Source organism: Atta colombica, unplaced genomic scaffold, assembly GCF_001594045.1.
Source record: "Atta colombica isolate Treedump-2 unplaced genomic scaffold, Acol1.0 scaffold233, whole genome shotgun sequence".
NCBI lineage: Eukaryota > Metazoa > Arthropoda > Insecta > Hymenoptera > Formicidae > Atta > Atta colombica.
The window spans coordinates 97400-99925 of NW_017259331.1; the positions used below are offsets into that span (position 1 = coordinate 97400).

A 2526-nucleotide genomic window follows, 5' to 3' on the forward strand; every position below is an offset into this window, starting at 1 on the left:
AAATAGTCTTCTTATAATAAGCCACCATTCATATCATACTAGCAGTATCAGAATTATAAGTCATAAATCTTAGGAAACATCCAGAATAAATTATATTAAACTATTGCGTCACAATATTTTAGCTAATCAAACAGATGATAATTCTCAGAACAAATAACAATACTACATTATTAGTCAGCTATAATGAGACTTAAGTTTTAAATTGTAATAATAAGTAAAGAAAAAGAATTTGGCCATATTCATGCAATCACTGATTGCAGAGTTATTATTATCTTATGACATATTATGTCTTATGACATATTATTGACTAGCTTACAACTCGTTCTTAACTTCTAATCTATTATTAACTTATTGCAGAAAAGTCATCAAACAGTATAAGTGAGAGATAGTACAAATATATACAGGAAGAAAATATACATCTTTTTTTCTTGTTGGATTTTGACAAAATCTTTCAGGACAGATTCTGTTATAAAATAGAAATAAGATCTATTTTTTTATGGCTGAACTAGTACACATTTTTCATACTTAAAGCAAAATAGATATATAGTTTAGAATTTGATGAAAGAGAGAAGAAAAGTTTTAGTGCAATCTAATTCAACAATAAAAAATAAACCTCTAGTTGTCAGTGGATTCTTACCAACAGAACAGATCCTCCGGGGAGTATCCATAATCTTGGGAATCAGTTTCGCTAATTAATTTAACAATAGCATTAAGATATGCCAGCTTCTTTACGCTTGGAACATTATGCCGTTGGCAAAGATTAGTTAAGACCTCCTTGACGTTCTCCTTTAATCCTGTAAATAAATCAATTCTCTCTATGAATCATGAATAATATGTGATAAAAAAGAATAATATATAACTTAGTGTATATGTAAACACTAGCATAATATTTTATTCAACAATTGTACATGTAATATATTATTGTATTGTTGAGAATAAAATTATAGCATTCCTAATTAATAAATCAAGGATTACAAACCTAGTTAGATATTTATTACTAAATGAAAAATAAAATACAGTTTAGCAATAAATATCTAGTCTCATAGCTCTTGATTTAACTTGAATTTTTATTTGAGCTTTTTGTTTTTGTTTTATATAACATTTCTGTTATATTACTGTTAATTAGTGTTTACTGGAATCATTCTTCATGGATTCTCAGGCAAAAAAACCAGTTAAAATAGTTAAAGTAATTGCGCAATATTCTAAAACGGGCCTGATCTGGAAATAGGATAAAGTCTAAAGTAGAATCGACTAACTGATCTTGCTGTCATTCTCTGTTTCTCTAATTTTTTTAAATCAGTCCGAGTATATGAATAAGTTTCCAAACTCTCAAATTGCAAGGAACTCGCATCATTTGATATCGTTGGTATCCGCGTCATTGCAAATCATTGCAAACACGCGGCGAACCGGTAGTGGATTTCGTGGGGAGTTGAGACGCAGCAACGGGTTGCGCAACATTGCGCAGGCGAGAGTTAAATAAATACGGAAGTGCGAGAGGCCTCAGATAGTGATAATCGGCGGAGTTTTCGAGGGAGGAGAGGGAAAAAAGGGATGATCCGCGTTCTCAGATAAGTAGGTTATGTTACTAACCTCTTGACAGATCGAGCTGGACGTAGCTGTCCTCGTCTTGGCGACCTGCAATCAGAACAAAAACAAAAAAGACACAAAGAGAAGACGTGAATTGCCGGGCGCAACATATTGCGCGATTCAATCACAATTGACCGTGCACGCACTTCGACGGGATCGGCGCAGGCTTCTACCCCACATCATCCAGCTCGAGATTGCCATTGTCCGAGCAGAGCCTTGGCTGGATGATTCCGTGCGACGAGGACGAGCCTGTGCTCCGGGTTTTCTTCTTTCTCAACCGTCACGATCACGTTGCTCGACGACGCTCCTCTCGGTGCGTGCGTGGTCGTCGCGCGTCATCCGCGCGTCGCGATATGTCATTCTCGACCGCGAGCGGGAGCACCGAGCGAGCGAGCGTACCAGATCATACGGACGAACGATCACGAAGCACTACGAGTGCTGAGTGCAGGCAGACGCAGGGAAGCAGACAGATGTGCGTTCGTGCGTATATGCGTTCGTGCATGCGTGCGTGCCTGAGATCGTGCGTGCGTGCGTGCGTGCGCACGCGAGTGCACGCAAGAGTGTCTATCGACGAACGGAACGTCAGCGGTCAGCGTCAGCCGTCGGCGCGCCGGATTTCGGAGCGTCGTACGCGTTACGTCGATCGGCGGAGTCTAGCGGTCTGGCAGTCTAGCGGAATCGTCTCGACTCTCGATCGACTCTATTCCGCTACTGAAGCGTCGAACAGCTGACGATAGTGATGAACGAGAATATGCCAGAAGAAATAAAAAGACGAAGATGAAAAGGACGACAACAACGGAAACGGAGGCGAAATTTCGCGGCGCCGCGCGCGCTTTCGCCGCTCCGTTTTCGCGCTCCTCCGCATGCCCGGCTGGCGAAGGCGCCGCGCGTGGTATCGCTTTACAGCTCACCCGGACCGCCCACGAACGTGGGAAACAA

The 2526-nt window shown here is 41.0% G+C and overlaps 1 protein-coding gene across 4 annotated transcripts in view; it reads right to left on the minus strand.

Moving 5' to 3' along the window:
- The window catches only part of LOC108688503 (rapamycin-insensitive companion of mTOR), a 9192-nt gene extending 6666 nt beyond the window's left edge, over window positions 1–2526 (minus strand). For all 4 annotated transcript variants that reach the window (XM_018194797.1, XM_018194795.1, XM_018194796.1 and 1 more), the window contains exons 1-3: window positions 1734–2526; window positions 1591–1635; window positions 638–794 (exon numbers count right to left, since the gene is read on the minus strand). In XM_018194797.1, coding sequence (XP_018050286.1) covers window positions 638–794; window positions 1591–1635; window positions 1734–1788 — 257 coding nt within the window. In that variant the 5' untranslated portion in view covers window positions 1789–2526. The remainder of the gene's footprint in view (window positions 1–637; window positions 795–1590; window positions 1636–1733) is intronic.